Source organism: Hordeum vulgare, chromosome 1H (genome assembly GCF_904849725.1).
Source record: "Hordeum vulgare subsp. vulgare chromosome 1H, MorexV3_pseudomolecules_assembly, whole genome shotgun sequence".
Classification (NCBI taxonomy): Eukaryota; Viridiplantae; Streptophyta; class Magnoliopsida; order Poales; family Poaceae; genus Hordeum; species Hordeum vulgare.
In genome coordinates this window covers 463,677,667-463,690,776 of record NC_058518.1, presented here as the reverse complement: position 1 = coordinate 463,690,776, position 13,110 = coordinate 463,677,667, and the positions used below count along the sequence as shown (strand labels likewise).

Genomic DNA, 13,110 nt, shown 5'->3' with positions numbered 1-13,110 from the left:
TAAAACCCAACTATATATAGGAGGGAGGGAGGGGAGGAGGCAGCCTCAAAACCTAAAGGTTTGGCCTAAATTGGAGGTGGAGGAGTCCTACTCCAATCCTACTTGGAGTAGGATTCCACCTTCCCACTTGGAAACTCTTTCCACCTTGTGTTTTTTCCTTCTCAAACCTTATAGGCCTTAGTGGGAACTTATTCCAGCCCACTAGGGGCTGGTTTATCTCTTCCCATAGCCCATGAGACCCCTTGGGGCGTGACACCCCTCCTGATGATCCCCGGCACCCCTCCCGGCACTCCTAGTACACCATCGATGAGCCCGAAACTTTTCCGGTAATGCACGAAAACCTTCCGGTAACCAAATGAGGTCATCCTATATATCAATCTTCGTCCCCGGACCATTCCGGAAACCCTCGTGACATCCGTGATCTCATCCGGGACTCCGAACAACATTAGGTAACCAACCATATAACTCAAATACGCATAAAAAACGTCGAACCTTAAGTGTGCAGACCCTGCGGGTTCGAGAACTATGTAGACATGACCCGAGAGACTCCTCGGTCAATATCCAATAGCGGGACCTGGATGCCCATATTGGATCCTACATATTCTACGAAGATCTTATCATTTGAACCTCAGTGCCAAGGATTCATATAATCCCGTATGTCATTCCCTTTGTCCTTCGGTATGTTACTTGTCTGAGATTCGATCGTCAGTATCCGCATACCTATTTCAATCTCGTTTACCGGCAAGTCTCTTTACTCGTTCCGTAATACAAGATCCCGCAACTTACACTAAGTCACATTGCTTGCAAGGCTTGTGTGTGATGTTGTATTACCGAGTGGGCCCCGAGATACCTCTCCGTCATACGGAGTGACAAATCCCAGTCTTGATCCATACTAACTCAACGAACACCTTCGAAGATACCTGTAGAGCATCTTTATAGTCACCCAGTTATGTTGCGATGTTTGATACACACAAAGCATTCCTCTGGTGTCAGTGAGTTATATGATCTCATGGTCATAGGAACAAATACTTGACACGTAGAAAACAGTAGCAACAAAATGACACGATCAACATGCTACGTCTATTAGTTTGGTCTAGTCCATCACATGATTCTCCTAATGATGTGATCCCGTTATCAAGTGACAACACTTGCCTATGGTCAGGAAACCTTGACCATCTTTGATCAACGAGCTAGTCAACTGGAGGCTTACTAGGGACAGTGTTTTGTCTATGTATCCACACATGCACTGTGTTTCCAATCAATACAATTATAGCATGGATAATAAAAGATTATCATGAACAAAGAAATATAATAATAACTAATTTATTATTGCCTCTAGGGCATATTTCCAACAGAGAGGTACACGAGCAATATCAATGGAGGTAGTGGCAGAGGTTGAGGAGGAGGGGGGGCATGCGCACGACATCGTGTATGCAGGGTGCTCACCCGAATTCCCAACCCGTGGAAGCGAACGAAGGAACACGGTATGCTCCCTCACTGTATCAATGCCTCGAGCCCCTCCATGACTGCTCGAAGTACTGGATTAAGTGAAAAAAGAATCATTACTTAGATCGTCTTGTTTGGTAATTGGTACCTTACGAAGCTATGGAGTTTTCTCATGGTTGTTGTATCCTTGTTCACTCAATCCACTGGTTTTTCTCCTATTTGTGCACTCCAAATCTGCTATGTTGAACTATGCAGGCCCTTTTTGTTTTGCTACTCCTGTCGTTCCTCTCTAATTTGAAAGGCATTCCATTGATTGAGCTCCCTGCATATGTAAAGAGTGGTGTTGCATGTTTTCTGAATGTTGGTGGTAATCTGAACGGTGAGTGTTACTCATAATCGTAGTATATTCAGATGGTAAATAATTAAGCATTATATGTACTCTGTATACCATTTGTTACTTCAAATCTGTTGTTGGGTGGAGAAGAAATCTTCCTTGGAATCTTTGCACTAATAAGTATCGTACTTTTCTCAGTTACCTGGACATATTGTTTGGTTATGAATGGCATACACAAACACAACAATCGCTATATATAGCAGTTCATTATGTTGAAGGGCCCTTGTATGTCACCTCGATGCCTTGGCAACTGATTACTAAAAGCTATATGTCAATCTGAGAGGCTGACATTGGCACTTTTTCCTAAATATACCATAATCATGTGATGATGTTTTGAGTTTTCAGATTGTCCTGGAGCCCCTTTTCTACCACAGCTCTTCACAACTATGAACATGGCCTTCAACATTTTTGTTCTAAATCTGGTGAAGATGTCTACAACACTGGTTGCTTCGCTAACAGCAACACTAGCAGGTTCAGTAACAAAACACACTCCCTCTGAATAGTTTAAGAAGCACTATGATGGTTCATACCTACGACTATATGAGGCACATGTTTTTGTAGTTTAGTTAAAAGTACCAAGATAAAGCTGTTTGAAAATTGAAACATTTAGTTTGGCTTGCAAATCATTTCGTAGTGTGCTAGCACATATGCCCTGATAAGTACTCCCTCCATTCCATATTAGTTGTCGCTGATTTAGTACAACTTTGTACTAAATCAGCGACAACTAATATGGAATGGAGGGAGTAATAAGCACCTAGCGCCTGCCACGTGCGTGCAAATACACAATTAGACATGGTTCTTCTGTGTGGTCAGTCCTATTCATTTCTAACTTTTTGATTTCTTCGTTCACTGCAGTACCTCTTTCGATATACGTCCTGTCGCTTCCTCTTCCATACATGCCTGGAGGAACAAGTTTAAGCACATCCTTTTTGGTCGGCGCTGTTGTCTTGGTGCTTGGGTTACTCCTATACAATCTCCCCCAGAATTCAGCTGATCAAGTGAAGACAGAGTGATATAAACCAAAGTCACTCACAAGGATGGCAGCAAGCTTTTGATGCACATTGATACAATACAAGACCGTGCATTTTCAACTGCGATCAGAAGCACATGTTTGTACAGAACTTCTGAAGGGTGTGACGCTCTACAACCTGAGAGAAATCTTTTCGCACAGGAAGGGTTGTCAGGCGTGAAGCTGCGGCTGACAAACATTCAGTTAACTATACAAGAAGATTTCCGGGCCAAAGCAGGTATCACCCTGATTCTTCATTTGTAATTTTGAGAACAATCCAAGATGTATGTGTCCTTATCGTCTGTTCAGTTGACTTCCTCTTAGCATTGGGGCGTTAAACTAATTCAGCTATTGGTGGAAAGTTTTGGATATTTATTTCCTTGGTTTTTGATGTGCTTCGCTTGCCAGAACGAGGCTAGGAAGGCGAACTATCATGCGATGACTGTAGGGAACAAGAGGATGGAGCCTCGTTGTAAGAAGAGAGGCTTATATCAAAGAATAAGTGGTTTGAATGCAGGAAAATGAAGATCGTGAGACTACCTGACATGAATGGCATGGACTTGTTAATAACTTACATGCTTGATACACAATAGATGACAGAGCTAAAATTATAGAAGTGGGAGAAGGGGGACCGCGGCACATGGCTCGGGTAGTGAGTTTATCTCCTAACATCGTTTATTTATTTGTTGATGTGGTATCTTATGCTCAATTGATTGTGAATATTTGAACATAATTAACTTGTTATGCTGATGTTCATGATAATTACGCAGTTGTTTGTTAGTGATCTTTAAGGCCGTGTTCCTTCTCATCTTGCTAATGGAAAATTAAATATTGCAAACTTTATTCAGTGCAATAAAAAAGTTATTTGTTGTCTCGTGCGGCTCTAATTTCATCTGCATTTATGTTCCCGTACAATCTTTTACACTTAGATTGACCTCTTGCGACTATGCTTCACTGGCCTTTGATACTGCGTTCCTTCTATTCTAGAGAATGGGAAAAATATGGAACTTTACTATTCTACCTGATTCACACTTTATTCATCGGATGTTTAGTTTTTGTTGAACTAGGAGACTCTGTTCCGTCGAGTTTTCCTTTACGTGTGGAACCTTGCAAGGAAATATGTTCAAGCACCTAACATATTCTATTTGCAATTGACTGACAGCAGATTTTTATGATAAAGCGGCACGTAACTTCAAGCACCTAACATATTCTATTTGTAATTGACCGACAATAGATTTTTATGATAAAGCGGCAGGTAACTTCAAATCACAACTTTTTTGCCAAGTGTTCCACAATAAAAATATAAATTTTTATACGAACTGATATGCTCGACTTTATTCTACTCATCAGCTAATAGTTTGACAGCATGAAGACAATAGATCAAGTGGAGCATGTATTACTTCATTGCAGTTTGATATGCCCTCCAGTATTCTTATATTTGGGGATCATAGTGGAACGGTAAACTATTCCATGGTTACAAGGGTGTGTTTAGTTTATGTGTTTAATACACGTCCAGTGCATTGAAATTTATTTCTTCTTTCCAGGTCCGCATAATCACATTTAGAAAGGACTCTAGAGGCAATATATTATACTTTTGTTTAGGATTTTTTAGGACTTAATTTTTATCAATTGTATTTTGAGTATTGTACTGTATAACTGAAGCACCATCATATTTTAGTGTGTGAAATGTGCCCGTGTGACAATCTTTATAGAAGCTACAAAAAAAATCTTGAAATTTGATTCTATAGTATTAGATATCATTGTAAATTTTAATCTCTCGCGAGATGTGTGGACAAGACACTTCGTAGTAGAGATTGTGCAAGGCGAAGTATGAGGAAGATAACACGGAAGATAAAGAGTCGTGCAAGAAGGTTTCCTCTCGAGAAGAGGGAGGGGAGAGGATGACGATGAGATGTATTTATCTACCACTTTAGGACCATGAGATATCATATGTGAATAGTCTATTCCTCATGTCACATTACATTTTTCTTGATATACATATTTTATTATCCCGTGGCAACGCACGGATACTATACTAGTATAATAGTGAAAATAAGCTCACATATTTTTTAAGATTAGATATAAAAAATAGCTCAAGGTAGTTAAGTACTGTTACTATCTTTTTGGCTAATGTTAGTACAGTAGGGCCAAAATTAGTGTACATGCGCATAAAATTGGTCGTGTCACGCGGGTATTCAGCCCGCCGGATATTTTTTTAGCGAGCGCGCGCAGAATTGGTTGTACGCGCGTATTCAACTTGTCAGATTTTTCTTAGGCCCTGTTTGGTTTCAAATAAGTTACCAATTTATAAGTTGAAAAGTGCAAAAGATGACTTATTTTGCCAAACAGACTCAACTTATAAGTCACCCCAACTTATAAGTCATAAGTTGCTCCACCCCAACTTAAAACTTATAAGTCACCTACTTTTGCATGGAAAGATGAATTATAAATCAGATGACAACCAAACATGCGTGACTTATAAGTCACAGAATTGGTCACGCGCGTATTTAGCCTATCCCTCATGTGTACACGCGCTAAGGCCGTTTCCCCCAAATCCACCGTTGTACACTTCCCCCAAATCCCACCCCAGCGCCGAGAGCGCCGCCAGGGCGTCGCTGCCGCCGCCGTAGACTGGACTTCCCGCGGCTGCCATTGCTGAGGTTGCCCCGCCGCCGCCGCCGGCGAGGGCCTTGACGGACCTGCCGCCCTCGACAGCTTCGGACGCAGGAGGCGGAGGGCTCCGTCGCCGCGACCGCGGCCCGACCTTGTCACCTTGGACGGATCCTATCCTGCCTCCTCGACCAAGACCAACCTGCCTTAGCTGTAGATCGTACGTGTGCTTCAGCTTCACAAAGCTTTTATGAGTGCAAGAATATGTTGGGTGTCCTTAATTAAGATGCCATATGTGAAGATTGACGCCTGCACCAATAATTGCATGTTATACTACAAGCAAGATGATAAGAAAGAGAAGTGTGATATTTGTGGAGAAAGTCGGTATGAAGTTGTTGAGGGAGGAAGCTTAGAAATATGAGTGGCTGTAAGACCATGGTGGTGCACTGTTATTTCCTGGGAGGCCTTCGTTGATGAATGGTGTGATGCTAAATGGATCGCAACATCTAAGAAAAATCGTGTTAATCGCCTCAACTCTAAGTACAAGGCCCATAGAGGTGGATCTAATTCCTTGACGACAGTTTGCCAAAAATTGGTACCCTCCTAACTTTTGAATAAAAATTAAGTATGTTTTCTATGTAGTGACTTTGTTTTTTCTTTATCTTAGTCTGAGAAAGAAGGAAGAGAGGTATCTAATATTGAGGCACGGATATATACGCATAGAGGAAAAAGATCCAAAGAATTGTCATCCAAAGGATTTGTACAAAAATAAGGTTGTTAACATGCATGGTGAAGACGTACTGATTGGAAGCATTGTCATGTTGAACCACAAGCCCTTTATGAAGCTGGTGGTGGGAAGCCGCATGGAAAGTGGTCACTATTTAATGGTGCTGTGGAGGGTAAAGAAACTCTTAGGGAGGTGCAGGTCAATCGCTCTTTGTCTTCATCAAAGCGCCAACGAATACAACATGATAAAAGGATTGCTCAACATAATGAGTTAATGAAAGCACATGCACAAAGTATGGTTGATTGGGGGGAATCTGTGCAGGCTACAGTGGAGAGTAACCCTGGTGGTGTGAACAAGTTTCTTATGGTGAATACATTCTTTTTGTGCAGTCATTTTGTTTCTATTGTAGCCACTTGCCATAACTTTCTAATTTGTCTCACAAATTTCAGACCATTGCGTCCCTTCAAGGAATTCCAGGGCCTGAGATTCCCTGCATTACTATACCCCCACCTCCAACTTTTCCAACTTTAACCACTTCGTCTCCAATCTTTTCTCCAGAAATGGTATGTACATATGTTTTTTTAATGCAATAGCAGCAAATAGGCCAAATGAGAACATAAAAAGAATATGTTGTAGTATATCAGCAAATGTGCAAAAACGAATTAAAATTTCCCAGAATAGTAGTCAACATATGCTTTAGACCTCGTTATTTGAAATTTGATACTCCAAGATTCTAAAAATGTCATTTGTGCAGCCCTCCACTGGTGAATCAGCTAATGCTGCTGAACATATGGATAATACGTGGTGTGGAGCTGAAAATGGAATGTTTGGTGGCTTCTTTGATGCAAATGGTAATGATGCCAATGGTGTACCTGTTGAAAATTTCTCCCCGTCGTGTGACGATCTACCTCCATTTTGAGATATCTCTTGCGGTGGTGAAGGAAATGGCATAAACTTATTGTGATGAGTAACTGGAAGCCAATGATTGTTATTAGGATATGCATACGTACTTAATTAAGTGCAACCTGACACTTATGTTTTTGGCCATGTATATCCTGATGGTTGTGATTTGTTGGGATATCAATGACTTACATGATGCATGGTGCATTTGACAATCCTAGTTAGATGACATTTTTTTAAGTGTAGGGTACTTTTGTAAGCTCCTGTATGTTGTCATTTAAAACGATGATGGTTGAATATATAATTTGTATGGTTTTGTGTCTTCAGCTTTGCGTTGTGAGTGTATAATTTTTACATATTTGTGTAAATATAATATAGACGTGTGGTGTTTTATTGTAATATCTATTCCCTAGGGTTCCTAAACCCAAGGGGTTGTATGTGCTAACGGTCACTGCCGTTATGGAAGATTTTCCTAGGGGACATGGTAAACCCAAAGGAAACCAACTTTACACGTCAACGGCGCTAGTGTCTTGTCCCCAGTTTCCCTAGAGTGGAAAACCCAAGGGAAACTAAATTTTGCTTAGGGTGTACTTCGCGGACCCAAGGGATACCTGGATTCCCCCACCACCGTGGCCCTAGGGTTGTTTCCATAAAGTATACCGTAGGGAAAATGCTTTCCCTAGTGTTCATGCCCTTTTGCTTAGGGTATAAGGCTCTAGGGCTATTTGCAAAATCTAGTAGTGGTCATGTCCTAGCTAATAGGCCCGGACCACCACCAATCCCACCGTTGTTCCACACAAACACCAATCAGTACAAGAAATATGGTTGATAATGACCCACCATTTTGGTCATTATATTGTCATTATTTTTGATTTATGACTTTCTTTTGACCAAAATGAGAGGGTCAACAGTTGGCCGTCAAGAATAAACAAAGATGACCTTCCGTGGTTTTTGGTCATGGATCTTATGACCAAAAACTATAGGTCGTAGAATCTCTTGACCAAAAAATTGGTCATTACCCATGAGCCTCATCCACGTATAATCTGATATGGCTAAGCTGACATGGCATCATCCACATGGCACAAAGTGACATGGCAAAAAAATGACATGGAGGCCATGTATAATCTGACATGGCATTTTTAGTGGCCCAACGGACCAAGCCCATAAATACAGCCTATTCATTAATTTCAAGGATCTGTTTTTTTTATTTTGATAGGGGTATTTTGTTAAGCAAACATTATTGGGACATGGTAATTTTGCATGCCTTTAGCAACTTTCTTAAAACTAGCTGTTCAATGCTATACCCAATTGCATGGCCTAATTAAGTAAGAGTCATGGCCTATTTCAACGGATCTTCTATCCAGCAAGAAGATAATCACATTATAGTACATAATCACATTATAGTACATAACTCGCAGCGAATCAGAAGGGCACATAATAGCTAGCAATACTCAGTATTTCATCAACTTACAACCTAACATAATATAACATACACAACCATATCACAGGAAACTTCCATTTTGTTCTAACTTGAAGTAAGCTTCTTCAAACTTCATAATTGGAGCTGTTCTACATGAACGTCAACACCACCATCAGATCTGTCCTTAGAAGCTGCTAGTCACACGCGTTGCGTCGGTCGCAGTCGCGGGCGCGGGAGGCGGAGGAGAAGCTGGCCACCAGCAGCGGAGGCCTCGCGGCGCTGCTCGTGCGGGACTCGGTGGCGCTCTCGGCGCACCGACGGTGGGTGATGATGCTGGAGGCCGAGAACTCCGCGCTCAGGGCAGGAGGAGGAGCCGCCGGCGCGGAGCCCGAGGAGGACGATGGCGCGGGGCACCGGGTGGCTGCCGCGTGGTGGGTCGCGCTGGTGGTGTGCGTCGGCCTCGCCCTCGGCAACCTCCTGCTCTGAAAAGTGAAAACTCACCTCCTGCTGTGAAAACCGAAATTAATCAATCATCCTTGATTTGATTTTTGTAAATCAAGCGCCCGTGTGTGTGTGAAAATGTTCCTGCTATCATCGATCGATGCTTGGCAAGGGAACCCCGTGCTCTTGTTGAAAAACAGATGAAATCAAGAGGGTTGATAGATTGGAGCGGAAGCTGCCGTATCTGTCTCTGCACGCGATCAGCAGATTCGTGCCGAGTCGTAGGTTAGTTAGTGAGTATGGTTGTTTAATTTAGCCTGATCGATCTGGATAACATATTAACATCTGGTCCTGGCACAGTGCTCCATGAGTCATGACTGCGACATTTCAGCCGGTCGCCGGTTGGCTTTTGCACATTTCAGCACAACGGGTAATGAGCCACTGCCCATTGAACCCGAGATGGCTGTCCGATCAAACTCACTAGGGGCCTCTTTTTGGAGCCATTCAGATTGTATAATTCAGTTTTTATAATTTATTATGTCTTCAAACATGACAAGATTATGATATACATTGTAAAAGATTTTAGTTCTGTTTATTTATTTATTTTCAGTTCCTTTTTATTTATATTAAATAATTTAGAACTTCAAATAATCTTTAAAATTTTAATAAACTGAAAATTATAAATCAGCATATTTAAAAAATTAAAATGTTTATGACTTCAAAAACTGCTCGGAGTTTTGTAAAAAATGCTCGCATATATAATAAAATGTTTGTAATTTTAGAAAAATGTTTGTACAATAAGAAAAGTCCATGATCTCAAATACAATTCCATGTATTAAAAATCCTCCAACATAAAAAATTATGTCCGTCTTTTCTAGAATTGGTCGCGAATTCAAAAGAAAATATTTAAACCCGTTTGAAATATAAAAAATATTCACGATTTTTAGTAAATGTTTGTAAATTGTAAAATATGTTCTCGATTTTAAAATTGTTCTCATATTTGTAAAATTGTTCATGAAAGATCTAATGTATGTAGTTAAACATTAATGCTTCTAAGTCTTTGTGAAAATATACCCGTGTGATTTTTGAAAAATTAACTGTTGGATGGATCGGATTATTATTGTATGTTTTCTAAAAAAAATTCTTGAAATTAAGAATAATTCTTTGAGTTACCAAGATTTTTGACAACCATGATTTTTTTTTGAAAATGTAAAGATTGCTTCAACTTGTGAATAAATTTAAAAGAAGAAACATTTTCTTGCATTTGTGCATAAAATTTCAAAATCAAACGATGATGTGTGAACATAATGTGGTCATCATCATTGAAGATTATGTTTTTTCTCCCGTTGCAACGCACGGGCCATTTTGCTAGTCATATCTAATGTACAATTGAAACAATTGTTTAGTGCCAAGATCTTTCGACCCACCTCTAGTGAAAAAGACAAATTTCCATCGATTCAGCTAGAAGCGGGTCAAATTTGAACTGCGGTTATAGTTTGCTCATGATTTTTTCCAAAATTATATCTAGGTATAAGAGTACCTATTTAACCAGAGAACCACTAATTTTTTTTCAAGATTCAACCATTATCTAGGAACAATCATGTTCACCGTTTTGAGGATAATCAAAAAAATATAAATTCCGACCTCTGAACGTACTTATACTTTGTGGCCTTGTCGATACATATACAAGACACGTAGGCGAAAATGTCGAGTTGTCTGCCCAGTCACCTCTAGTTAAGCCTATGACCTTCTTAATTTTGTCATGGAGGACCTACAATACGGGCATAAATAGAGCTACACATGAGAGTGACCATTTTGTGCAATGGGATTATGACCTTCTTGATAGAGATGGTCAAAGTTTTCTAGGGTTTGGACCCTCTTAGACACCTCATGACCTTTTTGTAAATTTTAGTCATAGATCAATGACCAATAAAACCGATGTCATTATTTTTTGTCATAAATGAGCTTATTTCTTGTAGCGAATCTGATCCTCGCTTCGAACCCTAGATCACCCTCACTCGTCTCTCTCGCTCAGTCCTCTCATCTCCCTCTCTGATTCAATCCAACCCAATCCGATATCAAGCTCCGGCAGCCACTTCGACTTTGTCCTCGACTACGAGGAGGAGCTGGCTCTCCGCATGGCCTTGAAGCGGTTCAAGGTGGACATCGAAGGCTCCGGATCTGCAGCATCGCCGCAGCTCACGCGCATGGGTCTACTGTGTGTCCCTCACAACAGCGGAAACGGATGTTCACCACCTGCGGCAGAAGAACGCAAAGGAGCCCCGGCTTGTTATTGACGAATCAGAGCGCGAGGCAAAAGAGGCAGCAGCGGAGGCGGCTCGGATGACGAGGACGATGATGACAGTTGTACCTCCTTCGACGACGACCAAGACCCTCCATCAGCCATGGACACCTACAGTTGCATCGACGACCAGAAGGGCAAAGGCCCGACAAGAAAGTGGTGAATCTCCGTCGTCTCCGTCCTTAATTTGTAGTTATTTTGTAATGTACTCCCTCTGTACCTAAATAATTATAGTTGAGATAAACTAGACTAGTTCTTTCCAACTACAATTATTTAGGTACAAAAGGAAGAGTAGATAGTAGAACATGTCCCTCGTATGTGAACTTTGAGGACTTTTTCACTGTTCTGACCCATGTGGTGTAAAAAAATCACAGGATGAACTCAATCTCAATCTGAAAGTATTTTCGGATCTGACCCTTTTAGAAACGCCAGAGCCCGTAACGTTGCAGCTCAACGTAAAAACGCCAGTCTATCTTACGTTTGTGTTTCAAATTCAAACGCCTGTCTGCATGCATGGAGATGAAGCCATCGGCGGTGTGCAGTGTGCGCGCGTGCGTTGTGTACAATGCGCGCGCTACGGCCTAGCTATGCGCCACAACCTACGCGCGCGCTGCGGCCAGTAACGTCCTAGCGGCGCTAGTGCAGCAGCCATACAGTAGCTAGCAGTAGCACTTGCAGCTAGATAGGACCCGCTGGCTACTCCGGAGCAGACAATGGTGGGTGCATGCATCGTGAAAGACCCGCTGGCTACTCCGGAGCAGCAGGGAAAGTGCATGCATGCCGCACGCCACCGGACAATGGTGGGATCCCTGCTGTAGAAACAGTGGCGTATCCTTCCCACTTGCCACTTGCCACCAAGTACTAGTACTACCTCCTTTTCGGTTTATAAGGCTTGCACGTATCTCTAGGTTGATAAATAGATCAACATAATACAAGTTATATACCACAAAAGATATATCATTGAAAACTTCAATTCGTCTACTTTCTAATGGTATAATTTTTAGACTATACAACTCAACTTATGTTGGTCAAATTATAGATCTAGGAATACACGCAAGCCTTATAAACCGAAAAGGAGGTAGTAGTACGTATACTTGCTGCTCGCTAGCTGGCCGTGCACCCACGCGCTTCCGCCCGACGCAACGCACGCGCGCACACGGCACACCGCTGGTGGCTTCATCTCCATGCATGCAACGCCATGAGGCTTGGCGTTTCCAGGCTGCACAAAAACGCCAAGGGCCATGGGTTTCTTGTGTGTCCTGCAACGTGCGTGCGCGTAGGCTGACGTCTGAATTTGGAGCAGTAACATCACAATAGACTGGCGTTTTTACATCCAGCAGCAACGTCACGGTGTGTAGCGTTTCTAAAAGGGGTCAGATCATGAAATACTTTTAGATCGAGTTTGTTTTGTGATTTTTTTACGTCACGTGGGTCAAAACAGTGAAAAAACCCAGACTTTGAGTACCTTTTGGGTATCCGTGTGGTCTTTTGATGATTGAAATGTGTATATCTTGCTCCGTTTCATAGTCAGTGTGATGTTCTACATAATTTATCTTCATGTTGCATGGCTAGTATAGATATAGGGTGTCTGATATTAGGGATGCAGATGTGAGGGACAATTTAAGGCGTGCCCAGTCAATACCCGTGGATGCGTCCGGACGCATGTGCAGGCGTTTGAGGGACCGGATTTGCCAACCTGATTGCAGATGCTGTGACTTGCCTATCATTATTGAGATCAACTCTATTATTACAGTCAAACTGCTCCAATCGAGGGATTTGGACAGATCGATTTTCTTCGTTAGTTAGGGCATCTTCAATAGTTTGTATGTAGTCTTGTTGGTAAAATTATCCATGTCATCAA

General features: G+C 41.7%; 2 protein-coding genes across 2 annotated transcripts; both read left to right on the top strand.

Moving 5' to 3' along the window:
• Window positions 1–1,695: 1,695 nt before the first annotated feature.
• Window positions 1,696–3,046, top strand: LOC123400816 (protein CLT2, chloroplastic-like). The gene is made up of 3 exons (XM_045094666.1): window positions 1,696–1,825; window positions 2,186–2,311; window positions 2,696–3,046. Exons 1-3 carry the CDS (start codon window positions 1,696–1,698, stop codon window positions 2,851–2,853), a joined length of 414 nt encoding a protein of 137 aa, XP_044950601.1. The 3' UTR covers window positions 2,854–3,046.
• A 2,738-nt stretch (window positions 3,047–5,784) lies between these two features.
• LOC123400800 lies at window positions 5,785–7,400 on the top strand. Its single transcript, XM_045094665.1, has 5 exons — window positions 5,785–5,843; window positions 6,127–6,147; window positions 6,255–6,552; window positions 6,636–6,749; window positions 6,941–7,400. The coding sequence occupies exons 1-5, from the start codon at window positions 5,785–5,787 to the stop codon at window positions 7,103–7,105; spliced, it is 657 nt and encodes a 218-aa protein (XP_044950600.1). The 3' UTR covers window positions 7,106–7,400.
• The last annotated feature ends 5,710 nt before the right edge of the window (window positions 7,401–13,110 follow it).

Bases quoted from the DNA above. Each gene is read 5' to 3' on its own strand.
- LOC123400816 (XM_045094666.1), top strand. From the start codon at position 1,696: ATGCAGGCCCTTTTTGTTTTGCTACTCCTGTCGTTCCTCTCTAATTTG. The intron at 1,826-2,185 runs GTGAGTGTTACT...TTGAGTTTTCAG, and splicing joins TGTTGGTGGTAATCTGAACG to ATTGTCCTGGAGCCCCTTTT. The intron at 2,312-2,695 runs GTTCAGTAACAA...CGTTCACTGCAG, and splicing joins GCTAACAGCAACACTAGCAG to TACCTCTTTCGATATACGTC.
- LOC123400800 (XM_045094665.1), top strand. From the start codon at position 5,785: ATGTTATACTACAAGCAAGATGATAAGAAAGAGAAGTGTGATATTTGT. The intron at 5,844-6,126 runs GTATGAAGTTGT...TCTTTATCTTAG, and splicing joins GATATTTGTGGAGAAAGTCG to TCTGAGAAAGAAGGAAGAGA. The intron at 6,750-6,940 runs GTATGTACATAT...TCATTTGTGCAG, and splicing joins CAATCTTTTCTCCAGAAATG to CCCTCCACTGGTGAATCAGC.